The sequence below is a fragment of the Cupressus sempervirens genome, chromosome 6 (genome assembly GCF_028749045.1).
Source record: "Cupressus sempervirens isolate cs-2001-9-10 chromosome 6, ASM2874904v1, whole genome shotgun sequence".
NCBI lineage: Eukaryota > Viridiplantae > Streptophyta > Pinopsida > Cupressales > Cupressaceae > Cupressus > Cupressus sempervirens.
This window is the reverse complement of record NC_143123.1, coordinates 144,664,995-144,689,369: the sequence shown is the minus strand read 5'-3', so window position 1 is coordinate 144,689,369 and position 24,375 is coordinate 144,664,995. Positions and strand designations below refer to the sequence as shown.

Below are 24,375 nucleotides of genomic sequence, written 5' to 3'. Positions count from 1 at the left end.
TTGGTGGACATGTGATTCCACCTTGTTTGGATGATAACTTATATCTTCCTTATCATTGTCTCTTATTGCCTTGTCTATATGAGTAGACACATCTACATGTACTTGTCTATTGAGTCCAATTACTTATTAATCATCCTCAATAGTTCAATATTTGCATATTAATGAGAATTCAATTTAATTTTGTCCATCTTGTCTCTCTTGCTTTGTGTTACTTATTGGTCTCTAGATTCTAGGTTGTTGCTATTGGAGAATTCTTACATGGTACAAAGTCATTTAAGCATCCTTAAGTAGTCATTTTGGAGAGACCTTGGTGTGCTTAAAGGATACATATTTGCAAATCTAAGGATCAGAGAGCTTTAGGTGCATCTATGCCACATCTAATCTCATCATAGTGTCTGAGAAAATTTTTCTAGAAAATGTTGACTATAAATTTGTCATATTCGGGCAACATTGTCTTTGGAGCACAAAAATTAGCAGATCATGTCATACGACCCAATTTTCCTAGTTGCAATACAATTTGTAAATAAATAAATGAAGTATTCAGTATTTTTTCAATTTTCAGCTTTTATTCCACAATCTGAGATCCAACCTCTACCTGTATTGAATTCAGTACTATCGAAAAAAATTGGCCACTAGCATCATAACACTCATTGAATCAAATTCACATACCAAGGAACCATGGAATATACTAACTACTAGCTTTTCTAGCATTTATTGCCTTTGCATGTATATAAAACAAACACATAGGGAATGTGGGATAAGTAGTGCCAAATCAATCCCACACAAACTTTCCATGCATCAGTTATGGATCTTGCTGCATCGAAATCTTGTCAAAAAAATCAACATTAGACATGCAACATCTTCATATATTTTCACATGCCCAAATCATGTAATGCCACATAGATACAATGACACATCAATGACCTAGTTGGCTGTGCAATCAGAAAACAATGTACAAATCAATAGCTTTCATCTGTCAACACAATCAACATAGTCAACATGCTTTGTCAGCAAGCCACATCATCTTAAGAGCTTTTTATATGTTGGTGTCAATATCTTATGTTGTTTATTTGGCGGTCATTTGACCCTCACAATAGTGTTGTTGTCTTCATTAACCTTATAATAATCAAATTTAACACCTTGTTTTGTTGATATTAGTAGGGTTTGCATACTTTCCCCTTAACCATTAAAGTTTTTATTTTTGCACTCCTAACTTTGAAGGCTTGAATTTGCTCCTTTTAAGTCTTTTTCTCAAATAATTGTTTATTATTGGGGTAGAAAATAGTGAAATTTCTAGTTGTGGTGTTATTTTTTATTTCAATACATAGATTTCTTAGAAATTATAGTCTTTCATGATTGTACCTATCCAATCCTGATTTATGTGACTTTCAAGGCTCCATTTAGGTTCATATGAACACATTTTCAAGTGTCTTTTTTGCATTGCATAATTTGATGTATACTTTGAAATCAACACAAGTTTATCTCATAAAGAGAGCCTTTCTCAAATGATGACTTACTAAAGAGGTTGCAACAACCCTCTGAGAAACTCTCTTATCATTTCTCTTTCTATTCTTTCTAATAGAATTAAGTGCATTAAAATAATTTCTGACAATAATAGCATTTTCCTTTGTCTTGTTGTACACATGAATCTTCAATTTTACTACTATAGGTCTCATCTTTTGCATCTTTCGCAATTGTACAAAAAGTTGGCATTACTCAATCAATGTCTTATTGGTAAAATATCCATTAAATAGTCTCTTAGCCTACAATAGAATAGTTCTTGTTGATCTCTTGCCTTCAAAATTGCTTATAATGTCCTCATCGATTTAAGTAAACATTTTTGGGTTTTGAACGTCTTGAATTTAGATTTCATTTCTTTGACACAAGGAACCTTATTTCTTATGTTATTTGGCATTGTAGAAGGTTCATTTGGCTCATCAACTTCATTTTCTATGCTAAGTCTAACATTTCACCTTCTAATTTGATTCCCACATTTTCACTTAAAAATTCAATGTCATGTTAAACATTACTCGTAACAATTTCAACATTTTCATTTCCAACATGAATATCTTGTTCAATATTTTCAATACCAATCTCTACATTTTCATTCTCATTTCCAAATTCATTCTCCTCTTCACTTAAAAAACATTTATGAGTGGACCAAAGGCCTTGTCTTAACTAATATTTGGCATACCTTGTCTCCTCTTCCTATAACTTTCTCTATATGTTTGACTATATGCTTCAATTTGGTCTTGTGTGACCTTTCTCTTAAATTTTTTCTTTCAGTGATTGTTGCTCCCCATATATAGCTCGAAAAAGATGATCAAAATTGATTGCCAATGATTAACTTGTGAAAAAGATGCCCAAAGGAGTTTGATTCTCTTGCTATCTGAACCCCATGCTTGTCACCTACAAAAAGAATGTAAGGACCATTGGAATGCACAAAATGACCTATCACCTATTTTGAGTGGCTAAGGTATCGGATATCATATTAATATTTATATCTGATATTAACCTTATATAGCTGCCAAAAATTCACAATGGCACCAACAATTTACCATTGACTTTCTTGTGAAAAAGGTATTGCATATCATATTAGTATCTGATATCCAATACCTAAAATATTTATATGCACATTTTAATTAATTTAATACACATTAATAAGGGAACGGAAAGGTAGAGAGATATGAGAGAAGGAGATAGGGATAGGGAGAGGATGGGATGGGGTATAGAGCGAGGGAGGGAAGAATAGAGAGAGAGAGAGAGAGAGAGAGAGAGAGAGAGAGAGAAAGAGAGAGAAAGAGAGAGAGAGAGAGAGTACGGTGAGAAGGGTAGAGGGAAAGGATAAGATAGTGAGAGGTAGATGAAGAGAATGGGATACGCAAAGGGGGATAGGAAGAGGAAGAGAAGGAAAGATGTGTATGAGAGAGAAGGGGATAGGGATATATATAGAGAGAGAGAGGGAGGGAGAGAGGGAGAGAGGGGGACCAGGATATAGAGAGATGGGTATAGGGATAGGGATGGAAGGGAAGAGGGAGAGAAGTGGATAAGGAGAGGAATAGAATCATATGTATATGTATATGTGTGTGTGTGTGCATATATATATATATATATATATATATATATATATATATATAGAGAGAGAGAGAGAGAGAGAGAGAGAGAGAAGGAAACCCTGGAGAAAGTGAAGAAAGTAAAGGAGAAGGTGTCGAAGGGAACAAAACATGTGCGGTTCAACTTGAAAGACTATTGGGTAAGTGAACTGAAACACACGTCATTTCTAGGAGGGACTCCATCTTGTACACCAGCTACTCTTCAACACATTCTTGCACCCACTCCACTCATGTCTTCTTTTGCAATTTCAGGCCCCATGCCATCCAGAAGGCCACATCAATGTTTGACTGGTACTCATATTGAGAATTCAAGTACTCTCACAAAATAATCTCCACTATTTACACAGGAACAAGGTCATCAATCTTTAAAATGTTTTGCATCCTCTTTTCCATTATCTAACCAAGGCAGGCTAGTTGTTGCGTGCAGATAAAAAGGGCGTAGTAGACCTCCATGGTTAAGCTAGTGCCACCTTCCAACGAGAGTCAACCCGATGTTAACGAGGCCACACAAAACAAAGTATCAAACAATAATTAATTCCACACCCCTTATAGCATGCAGGCCTCCCTCATGGTCTAATGAGATGTCACAAAAATCATCTCAAATATCCCTTGTATCTTCCATATTAAATGACACTCCCACATTTGACAGAGTGTCCTCCATCCTATTGCCTTCCCTTCTCACATGGGAGACTTTAAAATCTGCAAATTCAAAATGGAAATTTTCTGTTTTTTTTAAACTTTATTTATTTTCCATGCTTAGTCTCCCCTTTAATAGTTTCATTTTTATGATCAATGACTTGCCTTCAAGATAGTTTAGACCTCATTATTTGTTCTTGTCCCCAACCCCTTGGCACCAATTGCAACAATACCATCTCTTGAGTCATGGGCTACACACCTCACCTTGAAGTGTCTGGGTTGCCCTTAGAAGCACCGTCAAAATTGACTTTGATACATCCATTAGTTGGTACATTCCACTCCATTAACTCCAAACTCAGATCAATTGGATTACCCCAATGAGGCCCATTAACAAGCCACAAGTACTTAGAGTTATTATACTTATAAATATATAATATATTTAGAAATATATCATATTAAGACCACAACACAATCCAAAGTTCAAACTTGAGGGTGAAATGTTTTCCTCCTCCTTGAACTTTGATGCCACTTGTTGATAGAGGTTTAAGGAATTATCTTTTGAGTTTATATCAATAGTTGAGCCTATGGTGTGGTCAGTCTTCCGCGTGTGTGGCTATTCTTAGTGCATTGGAGTGTTAGTTGTCAAGTTTAACATTGATCTACACCATGACACCATGGCCACGTAAAGGCACAATGAGGCATGCTTGGTATTATATTGGTAATGCAAAAAAAATTGTTCATCCATTCTGTCTGTTAGTGCCACAAGCAAAGCTAGGGGAATTACAAGGTAGAACATGGAAATAAACATATCAACTCTTTGAAACGAGAAAATATCTTTCCTTAGCTATTAGAGGCTCACGAGAATATAGAGCTTTGTATTCTTAAAAAAACTTACATTCAAGTACCAACATAAAATATGACCTCCAAAGTCACATATCATAAATGAAAATATGAGAACTAACCATGCAGTTGGAACTCAAAAATCTCCCAAAACTTATAACTGGAAAAAATAGAAGACAAGATGGCAGTCTTGAGAAAAATGAAAACATTTAAAGAATTTGAGTGCTAACTACAACAGACATGCAATATAATGCTGGAAAACTCTTATACTTAAAAGGATGTACATTATGTAATACAAATCTGTGATATTGTTGAAAAATGCATTATGTATTGCATCGAAAAGTTGAAAACTGAATACCATTCATAATAAATAGTCACCAAAATTAGAGCAATATTTATGAGACTGAAATGAATGTCAACTAACTAGCAAAATACAGAAATAATATTATATTCCTTATTATTGGCATTTTGCATTTTTCCATAGAGTTTTTCCAACAAATAGAAATACCAAAATCAATTTTATTTTGAACAAAATATTCATATTATTAGATCTGTACAAATTATTTAAAGGTCTTGTAATTAAAAGACCTTTAAATTTTTATTACTGCTTAAGAAATGGATATCAATAAGGTGTATCCTGAAATAAATAGCATGAATATAAAAAAGTGCAGATAGTCCCCAAAATATGAAACTGGAAGTTCAAAGAGCCAATTATCCAAACATACTAAACTGTAGTAACATGAAGTGGCTTGCCCCTACCCATGGTGAAGCCTCGTGTTCCATCTGGCATTCTTGGTCCAGGAGGTTGCTTGCCTTGTATTTCACTGACAGTGGAATTTGGGGACTGTGGTAGTCCAACTGTATAACTACGTCCATTATGATAAGGACTACGCCCATGACCTCTTCCTCGTCCTCGTCCTCTGCCCTTTTTTCCTCCCTCCTTGTCAGCGGAGTACTGCTCCTCACCCTGAAAGAAAATTCCTATATAAACACCACTAATTTTCCATGCAACAAGAAGATCAACTGCTAAAGCAACAGAGGACGATTAAGAGACATAGCACACCACAAAATCAGCATTCTGTGGGCAGTCTTCCAAATGTTTGTCATTGACTGTTTCTGATGTAGATTCCTCATCTTCACCAGTACTATCAGTGTTATCAGTACCCATTTTTCGCCCTTTGGGCTGATTTGCAGGCTTTGCCTGGAAGGCATTCATTTGCTCATAAGACAGTGCACTAGATCATATATCTTTAATAGGTGAATGTAGCTTAATTGCAAAGCATTGAATATGCATGAATGAAAAAATGATGTTACAAGCATTATAAAAGAAAAAAATATACCATTCGCCGGAGTAGCAATCGCACTCGAAGACCACTTCTCCAGTTCCTTTCATCATTGAGTTCTGCAACCTGGTACGATCACTAAAATTATACTAAAAAGAGAAAGTCGACTGCAGGGAGATAAATTTTGTACACCGTCTAAATTTTGTATAACACTTATGATAACTTACAGCTTTCTCAGCTTGTTCAACTGATTCATATTCCACTAGGGCATGCAGCTAGTGATCAAAAAATATGAGTCAGAAAAAACATGCATTCAAATAATAGAGCTCGTATAATTATTGTTACTCCTAAATCCTAAAATGTAACTCAAGCAGTTCAAATAAGTATCGACCAAATGAAATTTTATTTTAAATCTCTAACCTTTTAAGTTTTAAACCCAAAATGTAGTTCATAACAACAATACCTTGTTGCTGACAAGCGTATCAGTCTTGGTAAATCTTGTGCCCAGTGGACTTGAAGGCTCGACTGCCTGAGGGTGGCAGATATGTACCCTCTTTACACTGTCAAATACACCAGACCACAAAATTGATTACAACATGTATTCCTCTCTAGATCATGAAGCTTTCAAATTTATTTTAGAGACAAAGAAAACATTCAATACATACATGCCAACTGTAGAAAACACTTTCTCGATATTTTCATTACTATAATTTTCTGGCAAATTTTCTGCAACAACTGTGCGCAACTGCGGATTGGAAAAGTATAAAGTTATCTAGATCATGTAAAATGAAACAACTAAATATAGTTCCCTCTTCATCTTCATCTTCAGAAAATGAAAATTACCTGCAATTCTTCAATTTCTGTGTCAGACATTGGGGATGCCCGCTTAACTTTCTTCCCATCTTCACTTACCACCTTCCAAAATTACCAGGCATAACAGATAAATGCAGCAAAGAAAAATCTTGAAATGGACGTGTCTTCTAAATCTCTTTGGATAATGAATACTATCACTAAATGCTCAGTACAAGAACTTACCAGTAGTGAAGAGGTTCTCAATGCAGCCGTGACCAATGCATAGTTGGTAACAAGACTTCTGACCTTCTTGAAAGATGCAATAACTGGAATAGGGACTGAGACACAAACAAACATTGCAAACATTTAAATAATATCATTAAAATAGCACAGCAGAAGTAAAGTTCAACTGTTTTCTTAGTTTCCAATTCCCGTCCAGTATTTGCACAATCTACAAGCCCAATGGAAAATCTGTCTATTCTGTCCACTTTCTTTAGAGTGTTGTGCACAACAAGACTCTACTCCTGGATGCTACCTTACCTTATGTTGGTCTTATGCATAGGGCATCCACAATCCAAGAAATCAAAGAAAGCTTACTAGTCAATAAGTCTACAACCTAGTTGGGCATATCCCTAGACAGAAAACAAAAACAAGGAAAGCATGTAATTTGCATGGAAATCTTCTTTGATGTTCTATCTTGAAATTCTGTTCTTTCACATATAATTAAATGTCAGATTTGACACACCCAAGAAGAAAATTCATTTTTTGATAAGATGCCACAAAACAACCCACTTTATATTGCCAACCCTTAAATGTTGACACAAACAACCAGTATACATGTCACAGGATGGATGGCTGCCAACTAGGGAAGCCATTCAATGACAATCATACAGACCAGGTCATAAAATTTCTAATATTTAACTTAGCCCTCGTCTATAAGAAAAAGAACAACCATCATATCCTCATCAAGAGTATGCACAACAATACAGTCTTCAAAAATAAATTTAAATCATCATCCACGTGTTGTGAAAAGCCTAGTAATATTTTATGTAATAGATAAACACTTGCAATGGATTGGGCAATGCAAGATTTAGTTTGATGCCTCAAATAGATAGAGTAAAAGCTCCCCTGTTTGCTATATGTTATGGCGCCAGTATTCATTTTGTCACCTAGTCATGAAATCATAAAAATATCACTCATTTTGGAATCCGAATTAATGGAGGTACTAATGTCTTTCTGCATGTCTCTCAAGACAAAGTCAGGGATCATCATCATTGATTCAGCAGAAAATCTGTCAGCATTGATATTGCTAAATGCATAGATCAACTTACTGCCGATATATAGGTGATAAGTTATCTTATCGCAATAAGTTGAACCAGGTGACAATTTACTACAAGATATTGCCCCTAAAGATCGCCTATAAACTGGCAACTTATCAGCAATATTTTATATACCTCTTGAGATTTTCTGAACTTTGACAGGCCAGCAAACATATATATTTGATTTTTTTTTCATTTCAAGAGAAAATTCGGAGAGGGCAGAAAGCTTTTGGAGGAGAAAGATCATCATTTGCAGTCATCTAGATCAATTTGTTGTGGATTTGGAGCAGCTTCGAAGAGCTTTTTCAAGCAAATTTGGATTCAGAAGTAAGCATTCAAGATTCTCTCTTTTGTTTTAAAACCATTTTGTCTTGTATTAAATCCATCCATGTTTACACAAACTCTCTCATACCATTTCCAATCTACTCCAACTCCATTTAGAAGGTAACAAATATGATCAAACACCAATTTTTAGCAGTTTTTGTAAATTTTTCATAGATTTCTAAAAAACATCTTTTTCGTAACATTTTTTTCTTTTTTCTTTCAAGTTTCAGCTATGTTTAAATTTATCTATTGGTTTAAACTAACTTAGTATGTTTCTAAATTTCTTTATTGAATTTCTAAATTTGTGCCCTCATTTTATATGTGACATGTGTAGGTTGATTCTTCTTCAAAATGGTAAATATGGATGCCTCTACAACAAAGTCTGCCAATGCCCTAGTAGATGCATGTCCATTAGGATATGTAGGAACACGCCCTAAAGGGGCTAGAGACAAGGCATGGAAATATGCTTTTGAAGGACCTGACTTTAACAATGTGATATGCATAAAATGCAAAAACATCGAAAACGTTGTTAGTGGAGGCATATCTCCTTTGAAATGCCACCTTGAAGGGATCACAAAGTGTGACACAAGGATTCCTGACAACACAACGGCTGAAATAGAGAGAGAGAGAGAGAGATGAATGCCTTGCTATGTGTCCAAGAAGAGAAAAAGTTAAAAAGGGAAAGAGCAAAATTGGCTACAAGGGCAGACGTTTCTGAATCGCAAGGACAATTTGCTACTTTTAGCTTGCTTTAGAGTTCAAATAATCAGACTATGGCTATGAGCCATCAACATTCCACTTGAGGATGCGATTTTGTATTGTATTTGCATTTATATATACCTAGATCAGCTTGTTTGAATTGTTTACTCATTTAGTGACTGATTAGATGCATCTCCATATTGAATTTTGCTAAAAAATGCATTTCCAATTAACATTAAGCAATTTTTTTAGTTCCTCGTATTTTCCCAATAAATTCCCAAATTATCTCTGATATTTGCCAATATTGTTTTTGCCCTCGTTGATAAGTTGTCAATAATGATAAGTTGAACTATGGCTAAATGTATTCAAGTTAGAACCCAATCCTTTTGACTATGAGGAAACCAATTTGAATCAATGTGGTTGACTAATGTTTTAGTTTTTTTGCATGGTGCTCGAGACAAAGTTGGGGATCACCATCATTGATTCAGAATTATTCAAGTTAGAACCCAATCCTTTTGACTATGAGGAAACCAATTTGAATCAATGTGGTCAACTAATGTTTTAGTTTTTTTGCATGGTGCTCGAGACAAAGTTGGGGATCACCATCATTCATTCAGGAGAAATTTTGTTAGCATTAATATTGGTAAATGTATTCAAGCTACAACCCAATGAGGTAACGCTTAATCTAACTTATTACTATGGTATCATTTCTAATTTTCTTTGATCCAAAATAGATTAAATATTAAAAATAAATCACGTAGATCAAAGACAGGCATAACCATGAACCGAAGTTGTTAGTACTTGAGAAGTATAGTGTAGTTTCTAAGGCCAATGTCATGAAAGTAGTGGAGAAATTTCAGCTAAGAACACACAAAAGTTTTTACATGAAGATAAAGTGTAACTTAATAAATTTTTGAACCAAAAGAAGATATAAAAATATAAGTGCAATATGAACACATAATACAAACCAGATGTCCTGTGTAATATCCCCATCATAGAATAGTTTATTAATCAAATCTTTGTTATTGGGTTGTTGATTTAAAATATCTCGGACCCATTTTTATTTTGTTTCCATTGTGTTGACGTTGGCTATCTCTGTACACCCTCAGAAAGTTTTCCCCGACGGGTGTTTAAGCATAGCTTGTAGGTAGTCATTAGGTTTGCGATTTGATTATACTTCTTTGTACTGTGAGTTCCCATTGGGATTCTTTGTTGTTCGCCATTTCGGAAGTGAAAGATCTTCCCTACCTAGCTTGTACAGTTTAGGTGGGGATTCAACCTCACCTTATTTCGTTGTTGCATGTAATACTTCGCTCGGATCTAGAAAATTGGAGCACCATCTTCTGGCAAATATTAATCGATTATCTTTCTGTTCACTTCTCCATTTTTGCCTGTTCATGGTTGTATTGTTTGCATTTTCCCATGACATTATTCTGTCTATACATCTACACCATCAAATGATCTCAAGATTGGCACCAAACATCATATTCCAACACTGTACGGCTCACATATTGTACGGCCTGTTGGGCATCCTAGACACCGTATGGACACCACAACGCATACCATACGGCCTCCACACTAACACCATACGAACTAGCAAGAGATACCATACGGCCTAATATCATCACCATACAAACTGGAAAAGACACTGTACGGTCTGTTTCCACAGTACGGACTCCCACTTGTGGCCACTGTACAACATCCTGGCTCCCCACTGTATGGCTGTGGAATTGTCTCTTCCGTACGGCCATATTACTCTGCTCACCATACGACCCTGTTTTGCCACTATACGATTCCAAAAGGCCTACAATTTGCCCCTCCCTCTCACACGTATTCCTATTCAAGTACGGGATTGGAATATTATATCGTAGGAAAAACCTTCCTCAACGAGGGAAACAACCCACTCCACCAAAATCAATCCTTTAATTGAGATTCTCAAAAGAACTAGATACAATTTCTCATGTTCTCAAGAACTTAGAGTTCTTAAAATAATTCTTGCTTCAACTTACTTATTACAAAGAGAATAACTTTGTGATACTTGTGCAAAATACCAATAATCAGACGTACTATAGTAGAAACTCTCATTACAAAATAAACGTAAAGAATGCTGCAATCTACTGCTCCGCTTGCCTATTATCCAAAGCTGCGTGAATCCTCTGCTGAAAAACTTGTTGCTACTGCAGCAAAGATGGACGCCGTGACTGGTTGAAGTTAGGGCACTGCTTCTTAAAATGATTTCCTCCGCAGATAAAACATCCTCCCGGTGGTCCTTTCTTCTCATTATTTCTATCATTTTTGCTCACATGAAAATTTCCTTTGATATCTCTTGTTCCATCGCTTTTATTTTCAGGTTTGTTATTCTTATAATCCTTAAATTGTTTTTTTGGCGGTCCAAAATCAGCGCCTTCCGAATTCCAGGTAGTCTTTCTTTTGTTGTCCCGGATGGAATCATCCTTTCTAATCTTATGCTCTTGTCGGATAGCTTTTTCCAAAGCCTCTTGCATGGTTCGAAATGCAAGAACGTCTACAGCTCCTCCTATCCTGTTATTCAGTCCCATGATAAACTTTCTCACCTTCAGGTTGGTGTCTTGTTGATAAGGTGGTACGTATTTAAGTAACCGAGTAAACTTCTCCCAATACTTATGCACTGACAAATCTCCTTGTTTCAAGTTCTGGAAATCCAAGAGCTTCTGATCATAAAAAATCTGAGGTAGCCAACGTCTCTTAAATATGTCTACAAATTTTTCCCAAGTGATGTCAGTAGTTCTAATGTTTTGCTCAACCTTAGTGTTTCCCCACCAAGTTGCAGGTTCTCCAGTCAAATGATATATTCCCCACACAGCCTTCGAGGTCTCAGAGAAGTTCTTGATCTCGAAATATTGCTCCATTTCAATCAGCCATGCTTCTGCTTCTTCTCCAGACTCAAAACCAAAGAACTTAGGTGGTTTAATTTTCTTTATATTTGCTGATAAATCAGCCACTATTTCCTTCTTTTTCTTTTCTGATCATTTGGGAGAGGGGGTTTCGTTACGTTCAGAGATTTCCGTCTCTGCTCTAAAAGTGAGTGTGGTTTGCACTTCTTCACAATTTTGCCCCATCTGGGCTGCCATTTCACTCATCCTCCTTTCCATGTTTTCTAGTTTTAATTGCGTCTCTTGCAAAATTTGGAGTAACAGTTCATTGGAGGATTGGGGGTTCTCACGGACTATATCTTGGTTTTCTGCATTTCCGTTGTTATTCATTTTTATGTTTCAAGTCTCTCACTTGTTAGTTTACAATTGTGTTACTGTGCAAAAAGAAAAATTTACAAGCACATAATTTTCAAATAACTCAACTAAGTAATCTGTTTTACATAATTTTTATTTCATTGCTCAACTAAGCAAAATTTCATTTCCATTGCTCGACTAAGCAATCTTTATTTACAAAATTCATTTCCATTGCTTGACCAAGCAATCTTATTTACAAAATTTTCCTCTATTGAGGAAGTCTACATCTATACAGCATCATTATTATTGCTTTGCAGCATTACATCCATCTAACTCTCTCCTTCTTTATCTGTTGAATTGCCTAGCTCAAGGTTTCATTATCTTGAGGTTCGGAACAGCAGGAGTAATCATACTTAGTCATGTTCTTAATAAGATAGTGGAAAATAGGATGCCAAGTTTTCTTGCGAGGTGTTTTATGTACTAACATCTTGTAGTCATTTCAGATCTTCATTAAGTTTTTAAGAAGGTGATGTGCCCTAGGTTCAGTGTCAAACCCAGTTCTCTAATACCATATGTAACGTACGGTTTTCCTTTAACAAGTTTTAGTCTTAACTAACTGATTACTAACTCTATTCACACAACTAAGAATTCCAACAACTGTTTAAACTGAAGATGAAATCTATTTACATTACTGAATTTCCAAGAATACAAAACAAGATGTTAACAATTAACTTCTTAATAAGCTGAAAGTAAATATCAGATGTAACCATTAAACTACTTCTAATTTTTCAACCGAAATTAAATAACATATATTCTTGAAAAGAAATAAGAGATGTCTATCAATACAAATTGAGATATTTGTGATCATTTAACTAATTCAATGTAATAGCTATTTGAAAAGTAAATGACTTTCATCTTGAAATGAAATAACTAAACATTCAGAGGATTATAGAACATACAAGTATTTTGCGAATCTTCTTTTATTTGTTGTCCAAGCCCTGGCATTGGTGAGAGAAGAAGCATTGACATAGGCTTAACCTCCCAACCACAGACCATTACTTATCCCCACTTATTCTAATTTAATAGAATAGCCCTCCCTACCCCAAGGTCGAGCTTGGGATGTTCATTAATCCAGCCATCAAAGTATTCAAGTGGGTTGAAGTCCCAACAGTTATTCGACAAAATAACTGAAGCATCTGGACAATCAACAAGATCACTTGTTCGGCAAATCAGCCTAATTCCACCCTGGCCAAGGATTTCAAAATGTGGGTCGACAAACCTGATCTCCACCACTCGGCTTGACAACTTTCTTTCATTAGTGGAACATGCATGAGCTAATGTTATTGTTTATCATGTTATTATCTTATTCTGATGACATCCTTGTTTTTACAGATTCTCTACACCTCCTCACCATTCCAGGCCATCGAGCCGGTGATTCCTAGGTGCTATCAAAATGAATTCACAGTGATACTTCACACCTTCACCATATTCTGGCATTATCGCCTATTGAATTTCTTGGTGTTCTGTACATCATACTCTCTATTATAATTATTTCAGGATGCATTTGAACCCAATCTAGGTTGATATACTTTCTTGACATGATTCAAAATGATTCAGAATAGTTCTACCTATTCAGATATTTATGTACATCAGAAAGAAAAGGAAAACCGACTTTATTAGCACATGCTAACACTATGGAAATAGAAGTTCAAAACTGACGGCTTAAGGAAATAATACCGTGTTCAAACTTAATAGGAAATGAATATGAAAAAAGGGTGCATGGGTTGTAGCAGGGCCTTACGTGACACTGCCTGAAAGTTTGAATAAAAGCTTTGGCGTTTAGAACGATTCCGCCTACCAGCTCAGAGATCTGCGGCTTGATAGAATTCAATCAATGGGCACAACATGAACTCGGATCCACTCTGCAAATTATGAGAATATCTAACAAGGGTTCAATTGCCAAAAGAATTGAATATTGAAAGAGAAAGAATGGATGCCGACAGTCAAGGAATTCCATAATATAGAGTAAGCCTGTCTCTACGGCTACCTACAATTACAAGATTCAATTCAAATGCCCTCAAATCAACTTAAGAGAAAAGAAGAAAGAAGGGAGGGAAAAATAAGAAAGAAAGGAGGGAAAAATAAGAAAGAAAGAAGATGAAAGATTTTTTAAAATTCATATTATTTTATTATTGTTTTATTTTCTCAACTATGCTTATGTGTACGTAATAATAGGGTGGCATCATTGGATTATTAATTTATAATGTAATGGTGTCATCTTATTATTATTTATATATTACCATATTTAAGAATGTAAAATAATAATTAAATAATATTAATATTTGATAATTCTTAAAGGTAAGAATTTATGTTTATTTTACATTATTTTATTATAATGATTCACTTTATAGCTCATGCAGTTCCACCATGAAATTTCTTGTCAAGTCCTAGTATTGCCAAGATAGTTTTAGATCAAACTTGTCAATTCTGATGATTGAACCATTCGACCATCCCCTTCCGATGACCCCGTTTCACAATGCTTCCCCTCTCTCTTTAGTCTTCATCTTGTAATCATTCAAAACTACATTCTCGCCAAAACATCAATTCAAGATTTATAAATTGCTAATTCAAAATCATCAAGTGACTGTTAGGGATTTCATCAATATCAGAATAACTAACTTTACATGCTCATCATATATGTACAACGGCTATAATTAATTGTCTTACTTTCACATGATCATGAATAGATTGATACAACGGCTATAATTAACTGACTTTCATATGATAATCAAATCGTTACAATGGCTAAAATTAACTAACTTAATTTCACATGATCATGAAGGTATAAACAACGGCTATAATTAACTAACTCGGTTTCTCATTGTTATGAAGAAATAAACAACGGCTATAATTAACTTAATTAACTAACTCAATTTCACACGATCATGAAGAAATAATTTGATTCAGCGGCTATACTCAATTTAAAATTTTCGTGCAAAATTTGAGATGTAACACCGATCTTGCATTAATGAATTTCGATGCTTGCAATATCGAGCGACATACAATATCTATACAAAGGTGGTCGGGTATATGGGTGAAAGGGCATGTCTCCAAATGGAGACATGACCATTCATCGATACACCCGATCGGTGGTATGGTCACACTCGTTGATTAGTTATAACAAAACTAATGATTACAAGACTTAACAAAGTCCAATGCAATCGATAATGATCAGAATGAATACAATCATTACTGAGATCAATCTCAGATATAAACACAATACTTACATGCACAATTGGTTCTGAATACTACGATCACCATAAATAATGCAGATAATATTCATGCATATATACATATCGATATTCAAATCATATTAAAATATATATATATATACATGAGTATATTCTTATACGACCAAAGATATTGTCTGAACCAAAGCTACATGTTTCAACACTCCCTCTTAGCTAGGAAAGACAAAGTGCATATGAATTCTTCTCATTATAAGAAGTAATAACCTCTAGATATTTTAAGAAAATCAAGTCTCATAATATTCTTTCAATTTTATGTGTACACAGATATCAAGTCTCATGATATCCTCCATAAAGGATCAAAGCATATCCATAAATACTAAGTCACATAATATCCACCATGAATTTAAACATATTGATCTTCAATAGGTATCAAGTCACATGATATCCATCAACATGCTCTTTTAACTATTATGATTTTCCAAAATATCAAATCACATGATATTCATTATAATAGTAATCTAAAAATTTAAAGTTGTCACCTTATATTATTAGAGTCAACATTTCAATATAAAAGATTGTCTCCTTTTGATACTGAACATAGGGTAGGCCCATGAGTCAGAGTCACAGATATGACAAAAGAGTTTACACTTTAAACATCTTTATTAAATTTTAAAAAAAAATACAAGGTTTCAGACTCAATCTCGTTAACTTACATTTCAACCAAGCCAAGTTTCTTTCTCAAATGATCAACCTTTACTTTAGGAAGTGCCTTGGTAAGAATATCAGTTGTTTGATCACCTGTATTGATATATTCCAACTGAATAGCTCTTCTTTCCACCATGTCCCTTACATAGTGGTAAGGAATTTCTATATGTTTGGATCTATCATGACATACCAGATTCGTGGATAACTTGATACAACTTTGCTTATCATAGTGAATAGTGGTAGGTTTCATAGGCTCGCCTAGAAAGTAACTTCTAAAGCCACACTGCTTCTCTAGCTCCCATTGCTGCTACAATATACTCTGCCTCAATAGAACTTTGAGCAACTGAAGCTTGCTTTCTGTAGATCCAAGAAATCATAGCTGATCCTAAACTCAAACAACATCCTGATGTGTTTTTTTGGTCTTTCACACTTTCGGCCCAATCAGAATCAATATATCCATGTAACTCCAAGCTGGTATTCTCATATTTAAGTTCATACCCAATAGTACCTTTAAGATACCTTAATAAATGCTTCAAAGCAACAAAATGAATCTCGCAAGGTTCACACATGAACTAACTCAGTGCATTCACAGCATAGCAAATGTCAGGTTGAGTATTTACAAGATACATCAAGGACCCAATTATCTGTCTATATAAAGTAGGATCAACTAGTTTGGATTCAGCACTTGCTTCTTTTAGCTTGTGTAAGTTGGTTTCCATAGGTGTAGACATAGGTCAACAATCTCACATTCCAAATCTTTTCAAAATATCAACAGTATACTTCTTTTTGTGTAGAAAGATATTCTCATACTTATGACGTACTTCCAATCAAAGAATTTCAAATTCAGAAGCTAAATCTTTCTTACATTGAGTAATGAGACGTTCTTCCTTTGTAATCAGAAGGTCATCAACATAAAGAATTAGAATTAGCATATCACCTTTAGTTACCTTGAAGTAAAGATTTGGATCAGCCACATTCTTAGTGAATCCAAGACTTAGAAGGTATTTGTCAATCCTTTCATACCAAGCTCAGGGAACCTGTTTGAGTCCATATAGAGCCTTCTTCAATTTACATATATAAGAGGCAGCATCATGTGTCACAAACCCTTCTGGTTATTCCAGGTATACTTCTTCCTCAATTTTTCCATTAGGAAAAGCCGTTTTTACATCTATTTGATGGATTTTCCAACCTTTGGCTGCTACGATGGCTATTACAGCTCTAACAGAGGTGTACCTGGTAACTAGTGCAAAAGTTTCTTCAAAGTCGATTCCTTCCTTTTGAGAAAAACCTCTAGCCACAAAACGAGCTTTATGTTTTTCAATGCTGCCATCTGCAGCATACTTAACTTTGAAGAGTCATTTCTAAGACACAACAGATTTTCCCTTCGGTCTAGGAACTGTCCCAAACATCATTTTTTAGTATAGACTGATGTACTTCCACCATAGCATCTTTCCAAGCATGATGTTTAAGTGCTTCAGAAGTACTTCAAGGTTCAGGGTTTGGACTCTCACACGTGAAAGCATTGTATGTCAATTTTCTAGGTCTCTTGCTTTCTCGAAAAGTCCCTGAAGGTGCTGCAAATTCATCTCCTTCCTATATAATTTTCCTTGCCCAAAGTGGCCTTTTAGAATGATCAAAACTCTCTTCTTGAGTCTCAGGATGGATTTCAGTTTCATTTGAAGTCTCTTTAGGATACTCCCTCTGAATCTCAGGAGCAAAAGCCTCTTCTTGAGATACATCAAATGTATCTAGTTCATTAGAAGTTTTGGCTCTTCTAAAAGCAATGTCTTCCTCAAAAATGACATCTCTGCTTAGTTCTATTTGTTTCTATCCAGGTATGTAGACTCTATATCGAACCAATAAGGATACCTTTTCTTCCAAAAGGTTCTAACTTTGTCCTCTTCTCCTTAGGTACATGAACATACACAGGACATCCAAATATCCTTAAGTGACTAATGTCAGGTTTCTTTCCAGAAAATGCTTCTTCAGGGGTCTTATTGTCAAAATATGAGTGAGGACATCTATTTTGAATATAGACTGTTGTGTTAAATGCTTCATCCCAGAAAAACACACTCAGGTTTTGATCAAAAATCATAGCCCTAGCAGCTTCTACAATAGTTATGTTCTTCCTTTCAGCAACTGCATTTTGTTGAGGATTGTAGGGGACTTTGAACTCCCTCTTAATCCCAGCGAGTTTGCAGAACTCTTTAAATATTTCAGAAGTATACTCTTTCCCATTATCTGTTGTCAAAACTTTAATGTTATTCCCGGAGGAGTTCTCAGTGATTGTTTTGAAGTCTTTCAACTTAGAGAGAATCTCTTTAGATTCTTTGAACTTAAGGAAGTATATCCATGTCCTAAAAAAATCATCAACAAATATCACATAGTACAAGAACCCTCCTATAGATGGTAAAGACATGGGTCCACATAGATCAAAGTGTACTAGTTCCAACACATCTTTAGTTTTGCTCAAACTATGAGGAAATGATTTTCTAGTGTTTTTCCTTAAGGCACAACCTTTGCATGATTCATTGTGAATATGGCTTAATTTGGGCATTCCGGTTACTAATTTCTCCTTTGATGTTAGGGCACGAAAGTTGATATGACCTAATCTTCTATGTCATATTTCATTTGAATCTAAGGTCTCATGTACAAGTGCAAGGTTTGTCTTAGTGCATAGCTCATATAAAAGTCCTTGTCATACTCCTATTGTTAGAGCCTTCTTTATGGTTGAATGAATGAAAGATTTTTAATGATGTCCACGAGGCCATGCCTAAGAGACCCACATAAAACTCCTAGTCAGTTTGATGTGATTTCTCCAACCTATATCTTTTGTTGTGAATCTGCATACGTAAAATGGTCCCCTTGAAGAGTCTTGGTCCTTCGAAAAGGTCTTTTATGTTGTTCACATTTAACGTTTCTTTGTGTTGGTTGTGAATGGCTTTGTATGTTGTACAATCCTTTAGATAGCACTACTCTATTTCCACCACACCCTCGTTGCAAAATCTATAAATTTTGTCCTCCCACTCTTCCTTAGGGACCTTCCATCTACCAATTTCACATCTCAAATGGTGGGAACCAGATCTTAATTGAGCGATTAGGATTTTTGCCTTTCCTTTGATCTCGGCTCCTAAATATTCTTTGTCGTCATGTTCGCATGTGGGATTAAATTCTTTGACATAATAAGCTTTTTTTCTGCACATGACAGATCTGACTTTTCCTGCCACCCATTTTTTTTATTTTAGAGTTGTTTTCCAGACATTCTAGGTAGTTAATGTCCCACTTATTGAACCATTTATCGTTTTGTTTCTTCCATGTCTTCTTCTGACGAGCCAGTTCTCCGTCAACCACCCTACTAGGCCAACGATGTGGATCCATTTTACTCACCTTTTTAAGATAGCTCAGCAATCTAACAATTGCCGAGGCTTCCATTGAGAACATGCCCGCCTCCGCTAAAATAATCTCGTATGGGACTGTAGATTTGATTTTGAGATTAGTTGTGATGAAGTGTTTCTGAATTCTTTCAATTTTTCGCCTTTTATGGTTTGATACACTGCTCCCCCATACCTCGCTGCCATATAAAATAACTAGTATCACCAGCAACCCAAAGAGGGTTTTCTTAGTCTTCCAATCCCATAACTCTGATGTCTTGCACCTATTGAATTCTTAGGCCAAGCTAGTACTTTACCTTCCATGAATGCAATTCTATAACCATCATCTTCAAGTGCAAATATAGATATTAAATTCCTCTTAATACCTGGTACATAAAGAACTCCAGAGAGTTGAATAGAACTTCCAGATTTCAATTTTATGGTGCAAGTCCCAATTCCATTTACGGAATGTGCAGAATCATCACCAATCGTGACTTCTCTTCTGTTTCTATTTGCACGCTTTCTAGGTTATTCTGATATCTAGTGATGTGGCTTGAAGATTCACTATCAACTATCCATGTATTAGATTTGATTGAAATCTGGTTGGACAATGCTAAATAGAAGGCATATTTCTCAATAGAAGGCATATTTCTTGGATTCATGTCCTTCATTTGATTTATCAGATTTTGCAAAAGATGCTTGAGGTTTAGATCGATCAGGGAAATTTATTGCATAATCTCCAAATAGATCACATCTAAAACACTGAATTTTGGACAAGTCTTTCTTCTGTTTAGATTGTCCTTTTCCATGAAAGTTTATTTTTCTTTTGTTGTTCTTATTTCCCTTCTTATGAGAGTTTGTGTTAAGAACTTGAACATCTTCATCTAAGGTTTTGTGTTTTCCTTTAATCATTAATCTCAATTATTCTTGAAGACAATCCGATCTTAAACGATCTAGTTTTGGGATTTTAGACCTAGCATTTATACCTTGTACAAAAGATTCCCAAGAGTTTGGAAGTCCTCCTAATGCTATTAAGGATAATTCTTAATTATCAATCTCATAATCAATTGCAGATAATTGATCTCTCAAATCTGTGATTCTCATGAAGAAAGTATTTATAGTTTCTCCTTTATTCATGCTAACATTATTCATTTGGGTTTTAAGAGCAAGTTTTCTGCCTGTATTATTGATTATGAATGCATTTTCAAAAGCTCAAAACATATAATATGTTGTATGTTTTGCCACAATAGTACTATGTTGTCTCGAACAGCATCCACAATTATCTTCATGGCCTTTTTGTAGTGCCTCTCCCATTTGATTTTTGTAAGTCATCCTACTGTATGCAACCTTGTTGATCTTTCTTTGTGAAGAGATCGTGTTTGGGACCATAAGTGGTCTACACCCTTGTGGTGATTAGATTTCTATTACTGTATTTGTTGCTTTGATTATGCTTATGGCTGATTTATGAGTTTATGATATGTTAGATGGTTTCACTAAGGTTTGTGTCAGTGGTTACCATGATTGATGTGGTATCATGATGTTGTTCCATGATCACCCTGAGATGTGTGCAAAGATTGCACTGTGTATTATTATCTTGCTACACTGGACTAGGTTCCTGTAGCAGTGGTTAGTAATGTGTTTGACCATGTTATCTGTTTTAAAGTGCCTTTAGTAGTGCCTTTCATGTTGTCATTCTGCTACAGTATTCCATTTTGTTCTTGGGGATACTTGAGATACTCTAGTGATGATCATTATGTTATTATTTCATATGTGGATGACATTACTTTATAGTTCAGTATTTGGATATTGTTATATGATGGTTTATGCATTATGTACCTTACTTCATGTTATATAGCTGGTGAATTATGTTGTTTAGATATCTAGATTCATCTTGGAAATATGTTGTGGTACATTAGATTCATTTTGATATACTAGTTTACTATTTTACCTACCTGATGTGAGTGTTGTGGCATATGAGATGTAGTGTTATGGAGTTTATGCATAGGTGGTTTAGTAGATATGTTTTAAATGGATATCTATGCTGATTATACATGTTGCTTCAGCTTTGATATTTGTACCATTGCACTTGATGGGTTGTGTAAAGTGTGCAGAATTTCTAGCATCGACAACAACATGGGGATAGTGATTTGACCATTACCTTAAGCCAATGTTGCCTCCGGTATGGGCAACATATCTTTCTTTTTATAGATTAGATTATCTTTTGGTTCTCAGAGATAACTCACTTTTCCTTGTGTTTGTTTAGACCAGCCGTCTAGATTATGTTCGTGTTTCTAGATTTGCTTAGGACCTCTACGTTTATGCCTCTTTGGGTTTTTTTGCTTGATTTAACCTTTTTCGTTTTCGGCCAGTTAGCTGTGGATGGATCTTCCAAGTCTTTTGGATCATTCAGATTTTTGGAATTTTCGGGTCTTAATTAAATAAATATTATTTTAAATTAATTTATTTATTTTATTTTAAATTAATTTATTTATTTATTATTTTATTTTAGTGAGTAGATGGTTTATTCATTTATGCAGTTCTGACGGCGGGATCCAACACATCCGTCTTCAATCACTTAAGTCTGTTTTGGCGAACTTAAGTGATGGGTTTTAATAAAGTTTCTAATTTTTTAAAATTATATTAAATTTCCCCAAATTCTATCCTTTTGGGCAAATTTTCTCTATAAAGCACAATTTTGCCTTTGTAAATTTCATTATGCATACTTGGGTGAATTCTATTTCTAGAGAGCAAGTTTGGAGGTTTTTGAAACCCTCTTCCTGAGGATTACTGTTTTGCTAGATCTGGGAGTTTTGTTCGGCAGAATTCAGCAAGATCTGTTGCAAAGTGTTGGCAAGGGATAGGTCGTTGTTTGCCGAGCTTCTTGGCAGATTCAACAGTGTGTTTGTTTTTCTTCCTCTCTTCTTCAATTTCTTGGAGTTGCTCGTTCGTTTGTGAGGTAGGGTTTGCAATTAAAATTCTATTTTGAAGGTTTTGGTTTCAATTCTTGCTTGTTTAGGCTTAGAGCATGTTTTTGTTCAGTGGGTTATTTTGGTTGGGATTCCACATGCATTTTCCTGTTTTTTGAGGGTTTTTAATGCAAGTTTATGAACAGAAATGCTGGTCATTTTTCTGGGTTTTCTCGAAAGTTATTTTTTATTAGATTTCTGATTGTTTGAGCCTATTTGCTCAATGGGTTTTCAATCTTATAATTTTTGGTTAAACTTTGGTTTTGGGCGGAAATTTACTTCGCTAAAATTTTGTAGTGTTGTCCAAATTTTGGACGTTTTAAGCATTGAATAGAGTTGGAGTTGGTTAATTGTTTGATTACCCAATCCAATCTCTTTTGTCTTTCTATTTCACCCTTGAGTCTTTGCTTTCTCATCCAACCCTAGTTCTATATTCGTGATCATAGCGTGCCCTGTCATGTGCACGGTTCGTTAATACGTGCCTACCGAATCTTGAGAGATTCTTACCACCGAGACGTGCTCTGGTGAGTGTTGGTTTATCATGAGGGTTGGGGTACAAAATTGCATGTCTTTGGACACTCATCAATTGGTGAGATAGTTGGGTATGTATGGGTAGAGATGTGGAGTGGCCTTTGCTGCAAGAACCAGCACAAAGCGGTTAGGACAACTGCATACATGAGGTTGTTACGTAATAAGATCACACTAATTAAAATATGGTTACTTAATTGAGATACAATATATTTGGGATGTTCGGATCGTCGTTTGGTGTGTTACCGTGCCCAGGGATGTTCGAATCGTCATTTGGCGTGATACCGTGCCCACACTCCACTGATACCGTGCCCACACTCCACTACAGCCCCATCATAGTATCTTAGAGGTTTTTGACCAAGACATGATCTATGCATTGTCTCAGATTGTTTTCAGTCCTTGATATTGTTTGGCATGTGTGTAAGCCATATGTGACTGTTCTCTTCTTGGTCAAATCTCTATCCCTTCAGCACACAGTTATCTTCATCACTGCATTGGACCAACATACAGGTTTTCGTTGGTCTTGTTTGATTATTTGACACCTTGTATTTCGATACTGTGAGTTCTCTCATGATTATTGCTTATCTACTTGGTTGCATGTGGTTTCTTGCTTAGTAGATGTTGCTTGTTCTACGTGATGCACCACTTGAGAGGTGTGTCGTAGGAGTATGTTCCGTTATGATGTATGTTACACCGTAGTGATATTGTACACACACTTTCATAGATGCTTCTGTATTATTGTAGTATATTAGACCTTTAGGGTTCTTTTGATCACTACATTAGTACAATGAGAATTCTAGCTTAGGGCCACAGATTGGATGGTATGGAAAATCTTGTGCACAGGGGTCGGCTATCTTGTGCATGGGGGTCGGCTGAGGACCTGATGTCTTATGAAGCTGTGACTGTGTTGGGTGGAAACGTGCACTTAGATAGCTTGTGTGGATTGCCTGTTAGTTCATGTATATATCATTGCAATGTTAATTCAGTATTGTTGCATATACTTTTATTGGTTTATAAATGCACATATGTAGATGCTAAGATTAGATGTTTTACTTCAATGATTTGGTCCTGTTAGTTATATCTTGGATGCATTTATGCTTACAAGTGTATTAGCCTCATTATTATTCTTTCGGTACTCCCCAGTGTGGAGGTTAATGTTTCAGTATTCCTTTATGCTCATAATGAAGTTTAGTCTTTCGTCATTTCAGCATGTGTAGGAATTAATCTTGTGCTTTTAAATGTAACTCGTAAACTTATGTTAGAGATGAAATGAACAATGCAAGTTAAGCACAATTAGATGATTTATGTTTCGGTGATTGAGTGTGTTTGTAAGTAATGATGC

General features: G+C 35.3%; 1 protein-coding gene across 1 annotated transcript in view; it reads right to left on the bottom strand.

The window, feature by feature from the left end:
- Positions 1-5,021: 5,021 nt before the first annotated feature.
- LOC149551638 (la-related protein 6C-like) overlaps positions 5,022-24,375 on the bottom strand; it is a 65,470-nt gene continuing 46,116 nt past the window's right edge. Inside the window, exons 4-11 of the mRNA XM_089789718.1 lie at positions 6,908-7,002; positions 6,716-6,787; positions 6,538-6,617; positions 6,336-6,432; positions 6,100-6,147; positions 5,930-5,998; positions 5,653-5,790; positions 5,022-5,556 (exon numbers count right to left, since the gene is read on the bottom strand). Of these exons, the coding sequence (XP_089645844.1) occupies positions 5,314-5,556; positions 5,653-5,790; positions 5,930-5,998; positions 6,100-6,147; positions 6,336-6,432; positions 6,538-6,617; positions 6,716-6,787; positions 6,908-7,002 (842 nt within the window). The 3' untranslated portion in view covers positions 5,022-5,313. The remainder of the gene's footprint in view (positions 5,557-5,652; positions 5,791-5,929; positions 5,999-6,099; positions 6,148-6,335; positions 6,433-6,537; positions 6,618-6,715; positions 6,788-6,907; positions 7,003-24,375) is intronic.